The sequence below is a fragment of the Crotalus tigris genome, unplaced genomic scaffold, assembly GCF_016545835.1.
Source record: "Crotalus tigris isolate CLP2741 ecotype Arizona unplaced genomic scaffold, ASM1654583v1 scf7180000018553.2237530, whole genome shotgun sequence".
NCBI classification, from domain to species: Eukaryota; Metazoa; Chordata; class Lepidosauria; order Squamata; family Viperidae; genus Crotalus; species Crotalus tigris.
In genome coordinates this window covers 1,767,912-1,789,525 of record NW_024097074.1, presented here as the reverse complement: position 1 = coordinate 1,789,525, position 21,614 = coordinate 1,767,912, and the positions used below count along the sequence as shown (strand labels likewise).

The 21,614-nt window shown below is 42.9% G+C and overlaps 1 protein-coding gene across 1 annotated transcript in view; it reads right to left on the bottom strand.

The window, feature by feature from the left end:
• SLC2A13 (solute carrier family 2 member 13) overlaps window positions 1-20,771 on the bottom strand; it is a 68,204-nt gene extending 47,433 nt beyond the window's left edge. Inside the window, exons 1-3 of the mRNA XM_039354500.1 lie at window positions 19,608-20,771; window positions 7,859-8,018; window positions 5,103-5,311 (exon numbers count right to left, since the gene is read on the bottom strand). Coding sequence (XP_039210434.1) covers window positions 5,103-5,311; window positions 7,859-8,018; window positions 19,608-20,208 — 970 coding nt within the window. The 5' untranslated portion in view covers window positions 20,209-20,771. The remainder of the gene's footprint in view (window positions 1-5,102; window positions 5,312-7,858; window positions 8,019-19,607) is intronic.
• Window positions 20,772-21,614: the final 843 nt, after the last annotated feature.

The window sequence follows — 21,614 nt, the reverse complement described above, 5'->3', positions numbered from 1 at the left end:
CCTGTCGTGCAGCATCACAGTCTGGCTTGGAGGCATCCCTGCTTCAGACAGGAAGGCAGTGCAGAGAGTGGTGAGGACAGCTGAAAAGATTATTGGCAGTTCCCTCCCTCCCGTCCAGGACATAGCACAGAAGCGCTGCTTGAGCAGGGTCCGCAAGATTATCTGGGACACTACACACCCTCTCCACGACCTATTTTCCTTGTTACCTTCTGGGGGGGGGGGCTTCGTGGTATCCGTAGCAGAACATCCAGATTCAGCCATAGTTTCATTCCATACAGCATTAACCTTGTGAACTCTCAAGCTTCCTCTTTCCAATATATATTCAAGATGGACAGTATTTAATATTTATTTGCTACGTATACGTAGGGGTGTGGGTCTATACATATGCTGCATATAATATGTTTAGGTGTGTGTCATGTTTGTGTTTCACTTTGAGAGTGGGCAACTAAATTTCATTTTTGATGTGTGCCGTTGTGCCCACGGTAAAAAAAAATACCAATAAAGGTTATCTTATCTTATTTTATCTTATCTTATCTTGTCTTATCTTCTGACAGTGAGAACAACCAATCAATGGAATAGCTTGCCTTGCAGGGCGGGCTATGGGCACTTTGTCATGGGAGGTTTTCAAAAATAGTCTGGACCACCATTTGACCAAGATGGTTTAAGGCAGTGTTTCTCAACCTTGACAATTTTAAGGCATGTGGACTTCAACTCCCAGAATTCCACAGCCAGCAATGAGGTACCGTCCATTTTTACGATTCTAATGCATTCCATTATGTAGATCGGCCGGCTTAGACACTGGAGGAAGAGAATGGTAAAGAGTTCCCATATTCTTGTACTGTCTCTCTTATGAATGATTCAGAACTATCTAGCACAGTGGTTCTCCACCTGTGGGTCGGGACCCCATTTGGGGTCGAATGACCATTTCACGGGGGTCGCCAAATCATGCTGTCCACCATTTTTTTCCCTTTTCCCTAGCTGTCCTACTCCCTCTTATTGGTGGCCACACCCACTTGGGGGTCACCACAACATGGGGAACTGTATTATGGGGTCATGGCATTAGAAAGGTTGAGAATCACTGATCTAGCAGAAGCTGGTGAACCATGAATTTTTAGGGGCTGGAGGCTAAAACAGATGAAGAATGGTTGCAGGAATTGGTATGTCTAATCTAGAGAAAAGAAGGATTAAGGGTGACATGACAGCAGAGTGCCAGTAGTTGACGGGTTGCCACAAAGAAGAGGGGGGTCAAGCTATTCTCCAAAGCACCAGAAAGCAAGAAAAGAAACAATGGATGGAAACTAATCAAGGAGAGAAGCAACCTAGAACTAAGGAGAAACTTCCTAATAATCAGAAGAATTAACCAGTGGAATGGCTTGCCGTCAGAAGTTGTGGGAGCTCCAACACTGGAGGTTTTTAAGAAGAGATTGGACAACCACTTATCCGAAATGGTATAGACTAATCTCCTGCTTGAGAAGGGGTTGGACTAGATGACCTCCAAGGTCCCTTCCAACTCTGTTATTCTGTTACTTTCCTGGTGTTAATTAAGTGATAAGCATAAGAGACATGATCATTAACTAACGGAGGAAAAAAAAATCTCGAAGCCTCATCAGCGGAGCAATTGTTGTCACTTCCAGAGTTGATTAATTCATCGGAGGATTCAACCTCAACCCATTTACCAGATGTTAGTGTGAAAATGGTATCTCTCCCAAATTATATAAAAAAACAAAAGCAAAGCATAACCTATTAAGGCCCGCAGTTGGTTAGCTATTGCAGGCTGGGGTGTTTCTTTCTGAAAAAATAAACTGGAAACGTTTGACGTCCTTAAACAACCTTGCTTTTTGGACTTTTCAATTATCGTGAACTGCGTGATTTTAAGTTCATTGCTTTCAAAAAAATAATATATATTAAACTCCCCAATGCCCTTGCGCACATTGCTGTTCTTGTTGCTAAGCTACACTGGAAAGGGATTTTGCGAAAGTGTGGACCGTGATGAGCTCAGGGTGCTGAGAATTATCCTCCACATTCCCCATAGCTAAAAACAAACCCTGTAAAAATTCAAAAGCACGTTTCAGAGAGTTATTAAACCGGTTTGCTAATATACATCCGGCCATATTCTTATGGTGGTTAAACATGTGCCTGAAAAAAGGAAAAAATCTTGGCCGTAGCTTACAAATCAAAACAACAGAATAGAGCTGGAAGGGACCTTTGAGGTCTTCTAGTCCAACCCCCCTGGCTCAAGCAGGGAACCGTATATCAGGGGTAGGCAACCTTGGCTCTTTTATGACTCGTGGACTTCAACTCCCAGAATTCCTGAGCCAGCCACGCTGAGGGGAAAGGGAGAGGTTTCCAAGCTGGCTGGCTCAGGAATTCTGGGAGTTGAAGTCCACGAGTCTTAAAGTTGCCAAGGTTGAGGACCCCTGATATAGGGCAGGGTAGGAAACCTTGGCTCTTTTATGACTCGTGGACTTCAACTCCCAGAATTCCTGAGCCAGCATAAGGGAAACTAAGGCCCTTCATGACTCGTGGACTTCAATTCCCAGAATTCCTGAGCCAGCATGGCTCAGCTTGGAAACCTCTCCCCTTCCCCTCAGCATGGCTGGCTCAGGAATTCTGGGAGTTGGAAGTCCACGAGTCATAAAAGAGCCAAGGTTGCCTACCCCTGCCCTATACCATTTCAGACAAATGGCTGTCCAGTCTCTTCTTAAAGACTTCCAGTGTTGGAGCATTCACCGCTTCTGGAGGCAGGTTGTTCCACTGGTTAATTGCTCTAACTGTCAGGAAATCTCTCCTTAGTTCTAGGTTGCTTCTCTCCTTGGTTAGTTTCCATCTGTTGCTTCTTGTCCTGCCTTCAGGCGCTTTGGAGAATAGCTTGACTCCCTTCTTCTTTATGACAGCCCATGTCAATGTAAAACATATTGAAAGAGGTTCCAAATGTGCATATTTGTGTATTGTGGGAAGGACAGGAAAGAAACAAAAGGAAAGTATTTGATGGTCAAATATCCATTGGTTTGCTGGTAGAGAGTGCCAGCTTTAGAACATAGAATAAGAGAGTTGGAAGGGACCTTGGGGGTCATCTAGTCCAACCCCCTGCTCAAACAGGAAACCCTATATCATTTCAGACAAATGGTTGTCCGGTCTCTTCTTAAAAACCTCCAGTGTTGGAGCACCCACAACTTCTGCTAGCTGAAACAGTTTCAAATCTACTACAGGTAGGTCACTTAATGACAGTTTGAAGGTACAGCAGCGCCGAGAAAAGTGACTTATGATCCTTTTTCACCCTTAATACCTACCACTGCAGCACGGTCATGTGATCAAAACTCAGAGGCTTGGCAACTGACTCATAGTTATGACGGCTGAAAGGTCCCAGGACAAGATTCAGCAGTCCATCTACATTTAAAAGACAAAGGCCACCCTTTTGAAGACAAAAAAGTCTACTTTTTGGACAGAGAGGACCGCTGGTTTGAAAGAGGGGTCCAAGAGGTCATCTAGGTCAAAGCAGAACAGCCCTCCCTCCACAGAGGGGGGGGGGATAGGACACCCTCTATCTCCAGTCTTCAACACGGTCCTTTCAGCAGTTCCAAGAAGGCTCCACACCCATCTGCACCACTCGGGTGACCTTCAGGACACAGGTAAGCCTCCAAGTGGCCTCAACGACTCTCTACAACAGTGGTTCTCAACCTGTGGGTCGGGACCCCATTTGGGGTCGAACGACCATTTCACGGGGGTCGCCAAACAACGCAGTCTGCCATTTTTTCCCCCTTGTCCTTAGCTGTGCTACTCCTTTTTATTCTATTGGCTTTTGAAAGCCAATAGAATAGACTCTCTTGAATAGAGTCTAATTCTTTGGCTTTCAAAAGCCAATAGGAATTGTCCAGGCTGTCTCTGCCCTGCTGAGCCCGCCAAAAGTCCCATTCTGCAAACGGTGCTGCACCAGTTGAGTAGTCCTTGACTTACGACCGGTTGAGTAGTTCGACTTACGACCGGTTGGGGGTCGCGGCATTAAAAAGGTTGAGAACCACTGCTCTACAAGAAGGCAAATGACCAGCTGTCTGCAAGGTGTATAAATCCTTCCCTTCCCCACCATCCAGTCAGAGCGGAAGAAGCTTCTGGGATGAGAAGCGAAAGGCCTTCAAAGGAAAAACAAGGAAGTCACGTTGCCTCGTGAAGAAGCACCTTTGGGACAAACCTTGACCTGGATGACGGAGCATCTCCATAGAAACTTATTAAAATGCCGCTACACAATTGCAGCCGGTTGATTAAACCAGGGCTTTTCAACCTTTTCACCCCTTGTACCACTTTTAGGATATGGCAGCATCTGAGCACCACCAGTCGCCTAGCATGGTGTCAAAAACTTGATGAACAAAAAGAAAAGAAAAGAAAAGAAAGAAAGGGATAAAGTACAGGTAGTCCTTGACTTACAACAATTCGCTTAGTGACTGTTCGAAGTTACAATGGCACTGAAAAAAATGCCTCCCAAGCCACAGACGAGCAAGATACCTGCCTGCCCGCCCTACACCGTTCTTCCTCCTGTCCAAGGTTTTCACTGTTGTCTTGAGGATTGGCAGCAGGGGTGGAGTAGGGGGGGGGGTGATTGGTTTTTTTTCCCCCCGTTTGCTGGGTGGTTGCAGCAGGTTTTGGTCACTTCACATGACCCTGGGACACTGTGACCGTCATAAATACGAATCAGTGGCCAAGCGTCTGAATGTAAATCACAAGATCCTGGAGATGCTGCAGCATTCCAGCTGATCAGCGCTTCTTCTGGGCTCAGCAGAAGTACCAGGATCAGTGCTGCTTTCCAGCTGATTGGTGCTTCTTCAGAGCTCAGCAGAAGCATCAGGATCAGTGCCGAGCTCCAGCTGGAGCCTGGCGCTGATCCTGGCACTTCCGCTGAGCCCTGACAGCCCTGCAGCTCCAGCCGTCTCTTGCTCCGGCTTGTGCGGTGCTGCCACCGGTTCAGCTCATTCCCCTCCCCTGCTACCACTTTTCTAGGATGGTCACGTACCACCTGCCAGGTGCCAATGTACCACAGGTGGTACCCGTACCACTGGTTAAAAAGCCCTGGATTAAACCATATGCCAAGAAGAAGAAAAATTCCCGCCTACCTGTGCCCACTTCCTTGTCTTCCTCCTCAATGCTGTTCTTGATGCTCTCGAATTCGTCGTCTATTGTCTGATTTCCCCGCATCCGCGAAAGAATTCTTCGTGCTTTTTGAATCTGTCCTTTCTGAATCAGCCAGCGGGGGCTTTCCGGAAGAAAAAGGAAACCAACGAATTGTACGACAGCTGGAATCGCGGAAAGACCCAGCATATACCTACAGGGAAAGAAATAATTTTTTTTTTAATATTCGGTTTGTTAACATTCTCTTCCTAGAAAAAGAACAGGAGTTTAAAGCTTTGGATATTTTCTTCGGGGACTCCCTGCAGATAGATCTTGACTGACCACCACAGCTGGGCTCAACACTTTCGTTGTTAAGTGAGGCAGTTGTTAAATGAGGTTTTTGCCCCAATTCACCTTTCTTGACCCAGTTATTAAGGAAATCATAGTGGTTGTAAAGTTAGTAAGGGAATCTGGCTTCCACATTAAGTGTGGGAAATAGTCGCAAGTCACTTTTTTCAACGCCGTTGTAACTTTGAATGGACACTGACTGAACTGTTTTAAGTCAAGGGGCTACCTCTATTATTCGAAGCACGCAGAAGACCGTAAAAGAGCAGTCTATATTCTATATTTCACATCAGCCTATTCCGATAAATCCTACATTTCAGACATATCGTGCAGCGGCTTCCTCAGCATCAACACACAAAGTCTGAATTATGATGGGAAAGACGCAAGAGGGAAAGTTTAATGAAAAGTACTGTTTATTGTTCTCTGAATTTTAACCCAATCATGCGTGGTTTTACTACAACCGTATAAAAATACTGGAACTAAGCTAAGCTCCTTGGCTCTCCTAAAATTTAAGTGCTTGTTAGCACTTTCTTACAAGATATAACTCACACAGACTAAGTGAATATTCCCTTGGTATTGGGGAATTGTTATGCATGTCTTCAGACTTGGTTTCACATCTGAAGTGCCGATACTCTGTTATCAATAAACATGTTGTCTGAGGAATTTGCAAGCCTGGGAGTTCTGCTTTATTCGTCTCTGTTGATCGGAACCTTGACAGTATCCAAGATATCAACACAGTTTCCCTGTTGCATTGTTAAAAAGCTTTAAAGTTTTCATTACACTAGAATAAATCCATGTTGTATGAAAACATTCCATTAGCTTCTTCTATAAAAGCATTTCACATGTACCAGATATTGGAGTCAACAGGAAAGAGGAAGGAAGGACGGAAGGAAGGAAGGAAGGAAGGAAGGAAGGAAGGAAGGAAGGAAGGAAGGAAGGAAGGAAGGAAGGAAGGAAGGGAGGGAGGGAGGGAGGAGGGAGAAGGAAGGAAGGAGGGAGAGGAAGGAAGGAAGGAAGGAGAAAGGAGAAAGAAGGAGAAAGAAAGAATGAAAGAATGAAAGCAAGAAAGAAAAGAAGGGAGGAAAAAGAAAAGGAAGGAAGGAAGGAAGAAAGGAAGGAAAAAGAAAGAAAGAAAGAAAGAAAGAAAGAAAGAAAGAAAGGAAACAAGGAAGGAGAAAGAAAGACAGAATAAAAAGGAAAGAAGAAAGAAGAAAAAAGAAGGGAGGGAGGGTGGGAGAGGAAGGAAGGAAGGAAGAAATAAAAGAAAAGAAAGAAAGGAAGGAAAGAAAGAAAGAAAATTTGTTTTCTTCTATATAAACATCCTCTGGAATATTAAACTCTTCCTAAAAATAGTGGTAAAAAAAGATTACACTCACTTGAGGTCACTTAATACTCCATCTATCTCATTGTCAGGCTCAAATAACCAGGAGCATTCATTGAGTTCAAAGCATAGCGGAGTTTATTATTGTTACCTATGCCCAAGAATCTGGCCAACCAACTTTCAAAATTAAATAGGCTCTAGATAAGGGTGAACAGAATTCACAGGGGAATTCTGGACGTGGGTCTCTTGTGGCTACGCAATGACTCCAAACTGATGACATATTTAACTCCACCCTTCCAGCTCAGCTCAGTTGCAGCGGGAAGCAAACTGACAACCAGTTTGCAAAGCAAAGATGTTACATGGGTAAATGGAGGCAGGACGTCGTGAAAAATTAGCCCCTTAAGAGACATTAATTGGTGGCGGTGCCTTCCTCTACAATCACTGCAACCAGATCTTTCCTATGGTTGATGATCCATCTCTCACCTTGTCATCCAGGGAGCCCTCAACTTACAACAGTTCATTCAGTGACCATTTGAAGTTACAATGGCACGGAAAAATATGACTTACAACCGTTTTCCACACACACCATCCCCACAGTCACGTGATCAAACTTCAGACGCTTGGCAACTTGGCAATATTTATGACGGTCTCAGTGTCCCGGGGGAGAGGGTTTGTCATGTGAATCCCTTCTGTGACCTTCCGGCAAGCAAAGTCAATGGGGGGGAAGCCAGATTCACTTAACAACCGTGTTACTAAGTGACTTAACCCTGTTAATTGAAACTCCAGTGTTTCACTTAACAACTGTAGCAAGCAAGCTCGTAAAACGGGGACAAAACTCACTTAACAAAGGCCTCGCTTAGCAACAGATATTTTGAGCTCCATTGCGGTCGTAAGCTGAGAACTCTTGTTTAGGGATTCATTCATAGCAAAGGAATTCAACCCCAAATAAATAGACAAGACAGAAAATACTCATTGTTTTGAACACCCAGGGGATGTAAACAAAATTTATTTCGGGTCTGTGACTTGCTTCTATATAAAATGAAAGAACTGGGGTGTGTGATTTCATTTTAAAGTTTTAAAAAAAACCATACCCACCTCCATCCACCCCTGGGAAGGTAGCTGAAGGCTCCATCTATAACACTGGCAAAGAACTGCCCGCCTGTGATGAAAAGTGTATTTATAGTCACTAATCTGCCTCTCAGATGAGGTGGGGCCACTTCTGCAATGTAGACAGGAACTGTCATAGAAGCAATACCTACAAGAGATAAACAGAGTAATCATTAGAGAGAAGCTGTTTAAAAAAATTAAAATCACAGGCACGTAAAGTCGGCTAAAACCTTGGCGTTAGGAAGTTAGGAAGGCATGTTGAAATGATGCCTCATTTTTAGGAAAGCATTAAAAAAAATCAATTCGTGTTATTTTCAACCTAGCGAGCACGGCTCTAAATATTCATTTCTGCCTGAGAAGGCAAACATTTCATGTTTTTAAATCATATACAATTTTAATCTTCTTTTTGATCATGAAAAACCCATGAAGGAGGAGGAGGAGGAGGAGGAGGAGGAGGAGGAGGAGGAGGAGGAGGAGGAGGAGAAGCAGCTCTTAGTTCCTCTGCCAGCTCTGAATTAAATGGACAGAACTAAAAATGTGTGACTGACACCTGTCCAAGCATCCTCAATTAATTAGCTGGTTAGACTAATTAGCTAGTCAGGCTATATTAAGTACACAGGATGCATCTAACACCAGAATAGGTAGATAAACGTGTTATAATATTTATAACAGAGCCAGTCTGGTCTAGCAGTTAAGGCACCAGGCTAGAAAGCAGGAGACTGTGAGTTCAAATCCTGCCTTAGCCATCAAAGCCAGCTGGGTGACTCTGAGCCAATCACCAGGAGGCAGAGAGTTCTACTCCCGCCTAAGCCATCAAAGCCAGCTGGGTGACTCTGAGCCAATCACCAGGAGGCAGAGAGTTCTACTCCCGCCTTAGCCATGAAAGTCAGTTGGATGACTTTGGGCTAGTCCAGTGTTCTCAACCTTTTTAATGCCGCGACCCCCAACCGGTCGTAAGTTGAGGACTACTCAACCGGTCGTAACTCGAGGACTACTCAACTGGTGCAGCACCATTTGCAGAATGGGACTTTTGGCGGGCTCAGCAGGGCAGAGACAGCCTGGACAATTGCTATTGGCTTTTGAAAGCCAATAGAATTAGACTCTATTCAAGAGAGTCGATTCTATTGGCTTTCAAAAGCCAATAGAATAAAAGGGAGTAGCACAGCTAGGGGGGGGGGAAATGGCGGACTGCGTTGTTTGGCGACCCCCGTGAAATGGTCATTCGACCCCAAATGGGGTCCCGACCCACAGGTTGAGAACCACTGGGCTAGTCCTTCTTTCTCAGCCCAACCTGATCATGGACACGATCACCATGAAAAGAAATAAATAGATTAGATTGTGCCCAGTTGCTATGTGTTTTTATTCTTATTTTGCTTTTTACATTTTTATTTATTGCAAGCTGCCCAGAGACACCTAAAAGAAGGGCAGCTGTACCAACTGGGCAAATAAATGAACTTAAATTAGAACGAGAGTGGAAATATTGTCACGAGACCTTCACACTTCAGCCCTTTCAAATCTGTCAGATTTAATGTTATGAAAATCAATTTTAGCTTAGCTAAGATGTCCATCAAATAAAAACAAGCCGTAGTAATTAAGGAGCTTAGAACCCTTGTTTTTAAGAGTGCCCAAATCTTAGATATAAATAAACGATTTCCAGGTGAAACTGAAACTAATATTAATCTTGTTTTAAAAAGTAGATTTCCGTAATCTTTTGACATTTTTATTGCTAGGCTGCCAACAATAAAATATTTTATTGGTGTAAATCTGCATATATACTTTATCACACTAGGTAAGTCACATCACTGAAAATAAACTTTAATCCCTAGAATACCCATGTTTGTTCCTATCACTGCAGAAGATCTAAGAACCGGCAATCAAAACAACAATGTTCAAAGCTTATTTGCAATATAAGTGACTATAGTGAAAAAACAAAATAGCTGTATTACCTGCCCTAGCTGCAACCTTTGGACAAACACACAAGCACAAATGTAACACACATATCAACATAAATGCGTTCAGGAGGACAGCAGACATACTATCCGTTGTCATGGTAACCAATCATGACATGCAACTTTACAAGACAGCCCGTGAACGACAGGTGTCACTTTGTACTCAGTTGCCAAGAAGATTGACAATATATTTATATTGCACAACATTATGAAGCAGAGATATCAAAGGACTACCACTAAGTTACAACCTGTAGTGTAGAAGAACGTCCCTTTTTAAAATAGTTACATAAAGTTTTCTATTTTTCTCCTGCTCCCTGAATTGTTTGCACATAAAATACATTTTCTGGAGATTCAGTATGCTAAGAAGAAGCTACATCTGAATTGGAATGGATCATAAACATCTACCGGCTGTTGTTTAGCCAAAGCCAAAAATCTATATCGTTAAAAGTATTTTCATCTATAACCAATTGCATTTTTCAAAAACCTGGTTTGAGCAGCAGCTACAATTATTAGTCATTAAGTTTCTGGAAGTATTCCAAGGTCAAAATTTGTACAATTCTCTTCAAGCCTCTAAAATATTACATTTCCATGAGTATATTTAACTAAAAAAATAAGAGCAATGTATATAATGTCTTGAAGCTACCGGTAACATATTAATGTAGATTGTAATAACCAGATTTATATAATTAAATCTCTTAATTCAGCCTATACTTTTTTTAATAAAAAAAAGGTAAACAAAAATGTGGACTATTGATTTATCTGCCCAAATTACAGGATGATAACAATATCGGAGGAGTTACAAAAATTACCATTCTTTAGAGCAGGTGGCTGAGGAATTCTGGGAGTTGAAGTCCACAGGTCTTAAAGTTGATAAGATTGGGCACCCCTGCTTTAGAATAAATATTTGTGTTAGACTCTAAATCAGGGGGTCTTCAAACTTGGCCCTTCTGTGACTTGTGGACTTCAACTCCCAGAATCCCTCAACCAGGGTGCCTGGCTGAGGAATTCTGGGAGTTGAAGTCCACAAGTCATAAAAGGGCCAAGTTGGAAGACCCCCTGAGGTAAACAGTCCACCGTCAGGAGATTATTTTAAAGTCCCTAGAATAGATAAGTAGATTATGAACTATTTTCACATAACCCCCTGTCTATCACCGGATGTCTGTTCCATTCAGAACAGAGTCTAAAATTGATAGCCATTTATGCAAACCTCCGACCCGAAATGTTAATTGAGGTTGTCTTTGGTCTGGCAAGGCCTGATAACATTTTATTTGTGAATGAAATATTCCTTTCTCTCTTTTTGCCTTTTTTTTTTTTAATCCACTGTATGGACAAGGAAGCTTAATGAATTTAATTGCAAGGCTATTCTGCTAGACATTAGATAGCTTATATTTATATACTTGTTTTATTATATAGTATATTAATCTTCCTTTGGAAAAAAAAGACTATATATAAAATTTAGTATTACTATCAAGGAAAGCCTTAATAACTGCTAGCTAAGCTCCTTAGCTCCCTCTGATGGAGGACCTTAAATATGTCTATTTAATATTGAACTTTTAAAAAGATTAACTAGTATGGCTATTTTTTTCACCGGCAAAAAAAATATTCCATAAGGCAATACCAGTCTTTCAGAATCCAAAAGACAAAAAAAATATATTAATGTTTTATATTGTTTCTGCACTTATATTCTGACTGCCACTGAAGGATAACATTAATTACCCTTTGGCTACTTGGGAACTAAGCAATTGAACAGACCCGACCTATTAATAATTGCAATCTATTTAACCCAGCCTTCTTCTTTTTTTTTTTTTTATTAAAAAGTTTTATAAATTTTACAGAAAATAAAAGACAATACAAAAACAAAAAACAACATATAAAAATAAAAAACAAACATTACCCAACAAAACCCCCCTTCCCCCACCCCTACCCAACCCCCCCCCTCCCCCCCCGACCCAGCCTTCTTGAGCTTCTATATTATCATATAAACAAGATCAAATCAAATCAGAACTGTTTCTATCAGGGTTGGTTCATCAAACAAACATCTGGGTCTAAACCTCATGAGTATTAGGACGGCTTATTCAGTTTTTTTTGGTCTCAATATCTTTTGTTCAAGAACTTGTTCTTAGGCGGAAGCCATCCTTTCTCATAATTTGGTTCTCCAGAAGTTGTGAATGCTCCAACACTGGAAGTTTTCAAGAAGAGACTGGACAACCATTTGTCTGAAAAGGTATAGGGTTTCCTGCCAGAGCAGGGGGTTAGACTAGATGATCTCCAAGGTCCCTTCCAACTGTTATTCTATTCTATTCTATTCTATTCTATTCTTCATTCCTCTATTCTATTCTATTCTATTCTATTCTATTCTATTCTATTCTTCATTCCTCTATTCTATTCTTCATTTCTCTATTCTATTCTATTCATTCCTCTATTCTATTCTATTCTTTTCTACAGTATTCTATTCTTCATTCCTCTATTCTATTCTATTCTATTCTGTTCTGTTCTTCATTCCCCTATTCTATTCTATTCTATTCTATTCTATTCTATTCTATTCTATTCTATTCTATTCTATTCTATTCTATTCCATTCCATTCCATTCCATTCCATTCCATGATTTGTTTCATTTATTTTATCTAATCTTGGCATGTAACATAACTGCAGTGATTCACTTAAGCAACAGTGGTTAAAAAAAAGGTCATAAAACGGGACAAAACTCACTTAACAATCGTCTTGCTTAGTAAGAGAAATTTTGGGCTTAATTGTGGTCGTAAGTTGAGAAGTACCTGTATGGAATGAGTATATGTGAGGTTTCTTCTTAATAATAATAATAAAGTTGGAAGGGACTTTGGAGGTCATGTAGTCCAACCCTTGCTCAGGCAGGAAACCCTATACTATTTTAGATATACAGTATGTTCCTATCACTCTCTCCCTTAATTTTTTTTAAAAAGTATGGGTGCTTTCAGCTCATTGTAGACAGATGCTGCATACACAGTTTGGGGAGATCAAATCTCAATGCTAATTCTTAGAGCAAACAAACTGCTATTTTTAATTAATAAACTGCCAATGATGCACTAAATTACAGTTTCCCAATTCTTCTAGCTTGTCCATGATTCATCCTAGCCCTATGCCAACTTAATTAACATTTTTCAGAAATAAATATTCAGAAAGAATATTCACCAAGCCACAAGCTCCTGAAATTGTTGAATAAAGACATATCTGCCTTCATGGGCAACTTGAAATTTACTTAGCATTTTGTTTTGTTTTGCTTTGTTCCGTACAGTATTAATCTTGTGAACTCTAACACTTCCTCCTTCCGTTCTGTATTCAAGATGGACAGTGATTAATATTTATATGTTACTTATATGTAAGGGTGTAGGTCTATACATATGTTGTATACAGTATGTTTTAAATGTGGGTTGTGTATGTGTGCCCTTTGAGAGGAAGCAACTCCATTTCATTTTTAATGTGTGCCATTGCGCCCACAGGAAAAAATGACAACAAAAGTTATCTAATTTAATAAGAGTCCTTAACATTAATGTAGCTATGAGACAATATAGTCCTTGACTTGCAACAATGGAGCCCAAAATTTCCGTTGCTAAGGCAGCTGTTAAGTGAGTTTTGTCCCTTTCTACAGCCTTTCTTAATAATAATAATAATAATAATATGAATGAAAATCTTAGATAAGAAGTTTAAGTTTAAGTATTTAGTTTAAGTATTCAAAGAGTATTTAGTTTTAATGGTATAATGAAGGTTTATATGTTTATTTTTGTGTTCTAGGATAAAGAAAGAGGGAGAGATTAGATTTTATATTGTAGGTATAGATATTAAAAGAAAGTAATGTTTAAATTTGTGTTTTGGAGGGAGTTTATACAGAATGATGGATAATAATATAAGTATGATACTAGAAAATGTTTAGAGTATATTATAATGTGTTTAATGATTGCAATTATTATTTTTTAGAGAAGATAACCTATTTAATTTAATGTATTTAGATTTGTTTAGGATTTATATGTATTTTAAGTTTTTCTTTTCTTTTTCTGAAAAATTTTAATTAAGCCTGTACTCAGCTCTGGGAAGGTTGGGGGAGGGTTTGGGAGGTTTGGGGAGGTGGGGGAGGGTATGGGAGGGGGGGGTTTGGGGAGGGCATTTGTTTTGTAAAATTTAAAAAACTTTCAATTAAAAAAAAATAGTAGTAGTAGTAAAGTTGAAAGGGACCTTGGAGGTCATCTAGTCCAACCCCCTGCTCAGGCAGGAAACCCTATACCATTTCGGACAAATGGCTGTCCAGTCTCTTCTTAAAAACTTCCAGTGTTGGAGCATTCACCGCTTCTGGAGGCAGGTTGTTCCACTAGTTAATTGTTTTCACTGTCAGGAAGTTTCTCCTTAGTTCTAGGCTGCTTCTCTCCTTGATTAGTTTCCACCCGCTGCTTCTTGTCCTGCCTTCAGGCGCTTTGGAAAATAGCTTGACTCCCTCTTCTTTGGGGCAGCCCCTGAGATATTGGAACACTGCTATCTTGCTATAGTTAAGTCAGTAACAACTATTAAGTCAGTAACGTGGTTGTTAATCTTGTTTTCCCATTGACCTTGAATGTCAGAAAGTCACAAAAGGGGATCACATGACCCTCCGGGACATTAAAACCGTCGTAAATATGAACCAATCGCCCAGCATCTGAATTCTGATCACATGACCATGGGGATGCTGCAACGGTCGTGGGAAAAATGGTCGTTAAGTCCCTTTTTTCCAGTGCCGTTGTAACTTCAAACCGTCACTAAACAGTTGGCTGTAATGAGAGGACTACTCATACTGATTCCTTCACTTTCCAAGACATTTTGTGCAAACCTTGCCAGAGTGCTTATCATGAATGCAAAAAAAAAAATGGTTCAAATGCTTTTCAAAATTTAAATTTCTGAGTAGAACCAACTGAGGTACTCATTAATCGTGGACAGTCACTCGAAGTGAAAGCATCACGTAAAAATGGCCCTTAAAAGTTCCCTCAGCTTCCCATTCTAATACAAATGAGTGGAGCTGATGGCGACAAATCGAGACTGGAATCAAATCACTGAAATTGGAAAGAAGTGTCTAGTCCTGCACAGTCCATGAAGGAGCCAACTGAATTGGTAATGAAATTCTCTCAGAGGAAGCAGCCAAAAGAAATATATTAAAAAGACAAGAGACAGATGACAACACAGTAGAAACACACCGACAAGAAGCATCGGCCACAAGGGAGACCAACGAGAAGGTATTATGAATGACCAAGTTGGAAAAACATGGGTTTAAACAGGGGTCTTCAAACTGGGCCACTTTAAGACTTGTGGACTTCAACTCCCAGAATTCCTCAGCCAGCGTGGCTGGCTGAGGAATTCTGGGAGCTGAAGTCCACAAGTCTTAAAGTGGCCAAGTGTGGAGACCCCCCGGTTTAAAGCAAGGGGCCAGTCTTATTAAAACAGGGGTCTTCAAACTTGGCCCTTGGATGACTTGCGGACTTCAACTCCCAGAATTCCTCAGCCAGCGTGCCTGGCTGAGGAATTCTGGGAGTTGAAGTCCGCAAGTCACCCATGGGCCAAGTTTGACGACCCCTGTATTAAAACAAATTCCCCAAAGATTTGAAACAAGCTGAAAAGGCATACAGGTAAGTCCTCACCTTTACAACGGTTCATTTAGTGACCATTCAGAGTTACAACGGCACTGGGAAAAAAAAGGATTTATGACCATTGCAGCATTCCCATCGTCAGGGGATGAAAATTTGGATGCTTGGCAACTGGTTCGTGCTTATGACGGCTGCTGTGTCCTCTGGGTCACGTGATCCTCTTTTTGCCACCTTCTGACAAGCGAAGTCGATGGGAAAATCAGATTCACTTAACAATCATGTCAGTCACTTAACAGCTAAAGGGATTCACTTAAACCCGTGGCAAGACAGGCCTTAAAGTGGGACAAAATTCACTTAACAAATATCTCGAAATTTTCGGCTCAGTTGTGTTTGTAAGTTGAGGACTATCTGCACAAGCTTTGCAGTAGACAATTCCACCTCTACAGGAATATTCGTCTACCATTTATCAGCAGACTATGTTCCAATATTTTTCTTTTAAAAAAATTAAATTATACATTCATCCAGTCTGTTTTTTTTTATTCCAATCTATTTTACTGAATTGTTATGAGAATAAAAGAGAGAGAGAAAACGATTTAAGCTTCTTTAAATGACTCTAAAGCAGAAGGAACAGTTACAGTCTCCGATAGCATAATTTAGGTCTTGCTGAATGTAATGGTATTTATTACCATCTTAGTATATATACAGTATACAACAAAAGATTTGTTGTATACTGTATATATACCAACAAACAGCAAACACCCAAAGATCAAATAAAAGTCCCCCCCCCCCAAAATGGCACATAACAATTCTCTCTTGATAAATTAACCTGATGAGACCAACTTCTTAAAGGTATTTAGGGAGTAAATATTAACTGAACAGAAACAGCATTTAAGGAATATTTTACATAATAAATGAAAGATCCGTTTTCAGATACCATTTAAATTCTGACTTAGTACGAAATCACAATGCCTCAGCAGTACTTACTGCTGGATATGCTGTGATATATTATATTGTGATCAGTGGAAATATGCTTCTTTGTGATTATTTAAGTTTCAACAATGATAAAACATATTCTTTACCTACGACGTTGATTGTGAAGATTAAATCACAAGTTAACCAACCGTTTAGATGAGGTTAAAAAATTTTCCCAAGTTATCAAATGAAGGATCTGGATTTTAAGTGGTGCCCTGGATTAGTTCATGAGAAAACCTTCCAAACAGGTATAGTCACATTCAAATATGCACTAGATATGTTATACAGAGCACGAGAGGCTTAAATTCTAAATAAAAAAAACCGTGAATAACCCAAACGAATAAGACAATCTTCCAAATGAACTGAAAATGATGGTCAAATCCAAGGGATTTATTTCAGACTACATTCTGGTCCTTGTACCAGATGAAAATGCGAGAGACAGCCAAAAGAAAAACAGGTTAGCTTTAGAAGCTCAATTAAAAGGATGGGAAATCTGAGCAGTTCCTGGGAAATAACACCCGACTCCTGTTTTAATTCCACATATTCACAACGGAGATGATGGCTGTCTTCCCTTCCACCACCCATCTCAGGAGAAGTTTATTTGGATTTCCCTAGTCACAAAAGTATTAGACAGCTGTTTGTTTGGGATGCAATAAAATCTTCTGCCTCGGACAGGGGGCTGGACTAGAAGCCCTTCCAGCCCTCTTTGTCTATGTCTCCAAGGGACTAGAAAATAAATTGGAATTTTATGTGCGTGAAAAGCTGAAAAAAAAACCCACAACTGCATACTGAGGGGGTCTTCCATATTGGTCAATACTGACCCTGTAAGGCAGTGGTTCTCAACCTTTTTAATGCCGCGACCCCCAACCGGTCGTAAGTCGAGGACTACTCCACCGGTCGTAAGTCGAGGACTATTCAACTGGTGCAGCACCGTTTGCAGAATGGGACTTTTGGCGGGCTCAGCAGGGCAGAGACAGCCTGGATGATTCCTATTGGCTTTTGAAAGCCAATAGGATTAGAGTCTATTCAAGAAAGTCTATTCTATTGGCTTTCAAAAGCCAATAGAATAAAAGGGAGGAGCACAGCTAAGGAAAAGGGGGGAAAAAATGGCAGACTGCATTGTTTGGCGACCCGCGTGAAATGGTCGTTTGACCCCAAATGGGGTCCCGACCCACAGGTTGAGAACCACTGCTGTAAGGGTTCTTAGGACTATCCCGTGAATCAAGAAATGTCTGGGGCTAAAAAGGGGGTTTAGTAAATGTCTGGGGCTCAACAGGTGGCAGGTGGAAGGTCGATGGGACCCAATTCATGTCGGGGGGGGGGTCTCTGAAAAGCTCTAGGGCAGCCCATAGTCCTGAAGGAGAGCTGGCCAGCAGCATGGCAGTGCTGATCCATCAGTGAGAATGTGCTCAAATTGTCATTAATATCCGTCATGCTACGAGTTAAAAGTAGTGCTTATTGTATTATTTCCAAATAATAATTTGGGGAGGGAGGTGAAGAGTTTGCGGAACCCCGGCGTTAAACCAAAGCTGCTCTGAATTGTGGCCCTCCTGCGTGAAGCAGGATGATGGGATGGAGGGGGGTGGCTTTCTTGCAGACGTTTCATTACTCAAACTATGTACTGTCACCAGCGATAGAAATGTCTGAAATGGTATATAGGGTTTCCTGCCTGAGCAGGGGGTTGGACTAGATGACCTCCAAGGTCCCTTCCAACTTTATTATTATTATTACAGAAGGGAGAGGGGTTTGCTCTTGGTTACTATTCAATATAACTCCTTCAAACACTGACGATGTTACCCAGTTGAGTAAGGAAACATCTGCAAGGAAGCCACTGAGCTCAGAAAGCACCATGGGCCCCACAGTCCTCCTCCTCCATTGCACAAACCCCTCTCCCTCCTAGCACTGACGATGTTCCCTAGTTGGGTCATGAAAAGTCTGCAGGAAATCTCCCAAGTTCAGAGAGCACCAAGGACCCCACAACTCTCCTCCTCACCATGTTACCTAGCTGAGTAATGAAATCTTCCAGAAAACCACCAAGCTCAGAGAGCACCAAGGACCCCCACAGTCCTCCTTCCCCTTCTCTTCCACTTCACAAACCCTACTTAGCGGAGTAATGAAACGTCTGCAAGAAAGCCACCAAGCTCAGAGAGCACCAAGGACCCCACTGTCTTCCTCCTTCTCCTCTCCAGAAATCCCATTCTTTTCTAGCACTGATGATGTTACCTAATTGGGTAATGAAATGTCTGCAAAAAAGCACCCCAGACATCACCAACCCAGACATCGTTCTCCCCCTCCTCCTCCTCTTCACAAACCCCTCTCCCTCTAAGCACTGATCATGTTAACTAGATGGGTAAATGAAACGTCTGGGGGAAAAAAACTCAGAGAGCACCTAAGACTCCTTGGTCGTCGTCGTCCTCCTCCTCCTCCTCCTCTTCTTCTTCACAAACCCCTCTCCCTCCCAGCACTGATCATGTTACCTAGATGGGTAATGAAACGTCTGGGGGAAAAAAACTCAGAGAGCACCTAAGACTCCTGGGTCGTCGTCCTCCTCTTTCTCCTCCTCCTCACAAACCCCTCTCCCTCCCAGCACTGATCATGTTACCTAGATAGGTAATGAAACGTCTGGGGGGGGGAACTCAGAGAGCACCTAAGACTACTTGGTCCTCCCTACAAATCCCCTTCCCTCCTAATGACGTTCCCTAGCCGGGTAAGGCAACATCCCCAAGCTGAGAAAGCACCAAGGACCCCACTGTCGTCGTCCTCCTCCTCCTCCTCCTCCTCCTCCTCTCCACAAATCCTCCCGGCACTGATGTTACCTAACTGGATAATGAACCTTCTGCAAAAAAAAAAAAAAGCAACCCAGTTCAGACAACACCTTGATGATCCTCTTCACAAATCCCACTCTCTCCTAGCACTGATCATGTTGCCTAGCTGGGTAAGGAAAGGTCTGGGGGAAAAAAAGGCAACCCAGCTCAGAGAGCACCAAAGACCCCTTGGTCCTCCTCCTCCCTACAAACCCCACTCCCTCCTAACCCTGATGACGTTCCCTAGCCGGGCAATGCAACGTCCGCAAGAAACCCACCCCCCAAACTCGCAAAGCACCAAGGACCCCCCCCCCTCCCTTTTCCACCCTGCAGCTGGCACGGGGGGGGATCGGGGTGTGGCAAGACCCCCTCCCCGGAGCCTCGCCCTCTCTCCCCCCCCTCCCCGAGGGAGGGGCTCCCAGCGCTCACCTACCTATGCCCAGCCCGACCACCAGGCGCCCGCCGAGCAGCGTCTCTTTATCCGGCGCGGCGGCCAGCAGGACGGCGCCGGCGGCGAAGAGCAAGCTGGCCAGCAGGATGCAGGCGCGGCGGCCGGCCCAGCCGTTCAGCGAGCCGCCCAGCAGGGCCGAGAGGGCGGCGGCGCCCACCGTGCCGGAGACCAGCAGCTCTTGCCAGAAGGCGTCGAGGCGCAGCTCCTTCTTGAGCAGCAGCAGCGCCCCGGACACCACGCCGGTGTCGTAGCCGAAGAGGAAGCCGCCCAGCGCCGAGAAGGCCGACACCACGTAGACGAAGCCGGCCGTCTCGTCCTGCTGGAACTGCCGACGGGCGGCCCGCTCCAGCTCAGCGCAGCCGCCGCCGCGTCCTCCGCCGCCACCGCCGGCCGAGGACTGGCTGTTCAGGCTGGAGCAAGACTCGGCGGCGGCGATCAGGCTCCGTTCGCCCAGGCTGGCCGAGCCTTTGCGCCTGGAGGGCGGCGGCGGAGCAGGAGGAGGCGGCGGCGGCCGGCGCCGCTTCTCCCCCATCAGGTTGCTCAGGCTCCGCAGCGTGTATTCCACATTGGCCTTGCGGGACATGGGGCCGCCGCTGCAGCGGCGGCGGCTGCTGCTGCTGCCCTCCGGCCGGGCTGGCCTCCTTGTCCTCCGGCGTGGGTTGCCTGCAACGCACCGGAGGTACCTCTCATGCTCCGGCCACGCTCGGACTGAGGCGAGGAGCGGCGCGGTCCCCACGTCTGTTCACCGCCGCGGGCGCCGCCCTCTCACGCCCCGCGGGGTGGAGCAGGAGGGGGAAAAAAAAAAAAAAGAGACGCCGTCAATGGTGATTGGTCGGAAGGGACGGAGGCGGAGTCGGAGGGGGGGAGGCGACATCGGGAGGGGTTTTTGTCTCCTCCCCCTTTTGCCCCGCCAGTTTGGGAAGGGGGAAAAAAAAAAATTCGATAGCTGATCAGTTGTACTCGGGCTGCGTTTTTGTTTCTTGCCGCGTTGCCTGTTGTTGCTGTGGTAGTGTGGGTTTCATTCTTTCTCGACCGGTGAGAAGGCGGGCTGAGCCGGTGAGAAGGGCGGCGAATAATAAAGGATCGTATTAGGGGTGGAATAATAAGAAAAACCCTTCGTTTTTCGTCTCTCTATGGAGCATGCGGCTGGGCATGCGTGGTGAGCGCTGGTGAAGCTGGTGGGTGGGCCTTGCGTGCCAGTTCTTCCCTTTTTGTGATTGAGAAGCTTTTGTGGAATGGAATAGAATAGAATAGAATAGAATAGAATAGAATAGAATAGAATAGAATAGAATAGAATAGAATAGATATTGGAATATAGAATAGAATAGAATAGAATAGAATAGAATAGAATAGAATAGAATAGAATAGAATAGAATAGAATAGATATTGGAATGTAGAATAGAATAGAATAGAATAGATATTGGAATATAGAATAGAATAGAATAGAATAGAATAGAATAGAATAGAATAGAATAGAATAGAATAGAATAGAATAGAATAGAAGATGTGGAATGGAATGGAAGTGAAGAATGAAGAATAGAATAGAACAGATATTGGAATATGGAATAGAATAGAATAGAATAGAATAGAATAGAATAGAATAGAATAGAATAGAATAGAATAGAATAGATATTGGAATATAGAATAGAATTCTTTATTGGCCAGGTGTGGCTGGTCACACAAGGAATTTGTCTCCAGTGCCAAAGTCTCAATATACATACAAGTAATAGTAATAAATCATGATCATAAACAACATAAAATACATTCATATAAATAACAATTGGAACCTTCCTGCATGTGTATGTTTGTAACACACATACATGTCCACATCTCATAACAGTTACTAAATATTACATTAAATGGTCAGGAGAAGAAAGTTCCTTACACTAATTCCAATTTTTTTTTAACATAAGCAGAAGTTTTGAAATATGATCTGATATGAAAACTCCTATATTTTACTAAATCTGCTGTATGGAATCTTTTTACCTG